The 668-nt window shown below is 34.4% G+C and overlaps 1 protein-coding gene across 3 annotated transcripts in view; it reads left to right on the forward strand.

Annotated features, from left to right (window-relative positions):
- Nucleotides 1-668, forward strand: part of LOC107635080 (phenylalanine--tRNA ligase beta subunit, cytoplasmic) — a 9,011-nt gene that overhangs the window by 2,759 nt on the left and 5,584 nt on the right. For all 3 annotated transcript variants that reach the window (XM_016338460.2, XM_016338442.2, XM_016338450.2), the window contains exons 8-9: nucleotides 153-194; nucleotides 353-429. In XM_016338460.2, the coding sequence (XP_016193946.1) occupies nucleotides 153-194; nucleotides 353-429 (119 nt within the window). The remainder of the gene's footprint in view (nucleotides 1-152; nucleotides 195-352; nucleotides 430-668) is intronic.

Below are 668 nucleotides of genomic sequence, written 5' to 3' on the forward strand. Positions count from 1 at the left end.
TGGTAAGCATGTTTTGAAATCAAATACTCTTACCACGTCTTTATTGGAAAGGTGTATGATTTAGTTTATACTTGCATGATTTAATGGAAACCATACTTAAAAATTTTGAGTACCAACGGCAACTAATAATTGAAGTTTTCTTTCCATGCTAGGAAAGGAGCTTCAGGGCTGATGAGCTGATGGAGTTCTACAAAGTGAGTTTTTGTGTAGTATCTCCTTGCTGCATACATTGAAACATATTATAAACCTAGCTCAAGTTGGTTTATGCATTGGCATCCACTTAACTATGTTGATTATCCATGGTTCCTTTTAGATCATGCTTATTCCGAGATGTGTTGTTCATGTTTGACAGTCAGATTTGAAGCTGAAGAAATTCTTGCATATAATTGAGGACTCCCCTGTTTTTCCTGTTATATATGACCGTAACAGGTACTACTTTTATATAAGTACACTTTAAATTTACAAAGATATGAAATCTCTTGGCTCATATTGGGGTACCCCAATGCGGAGTCGTGTCAAAGTTGTTTTGTCTTCAATGTTATGGGATTTTTATAGTTTTAATTACAAATTTATAGTTCTCATCTTCATTCAGTATGCTGTTACGGATGCGTAGCTCCATATGCAAAGTGAATTCGTCGCATCTTGATTCATTTTAATTTTAATGTCAC

The sequence above is a fragment of the Arachis ipaensis genome, chromosome B01, assembly GCF_000816755.2.
Source record: "Arachis ipaensis cultivar K30076 chromosome B01, Araip1.1, whole genome shotgun sequence".
NCBI classification, from domain to species: Eukaryota; Viridiplantae; Streptophyta; class Magnoliopsida; order Fabales; family Fabaceae; genus Arachis; species Arachis ipaensis.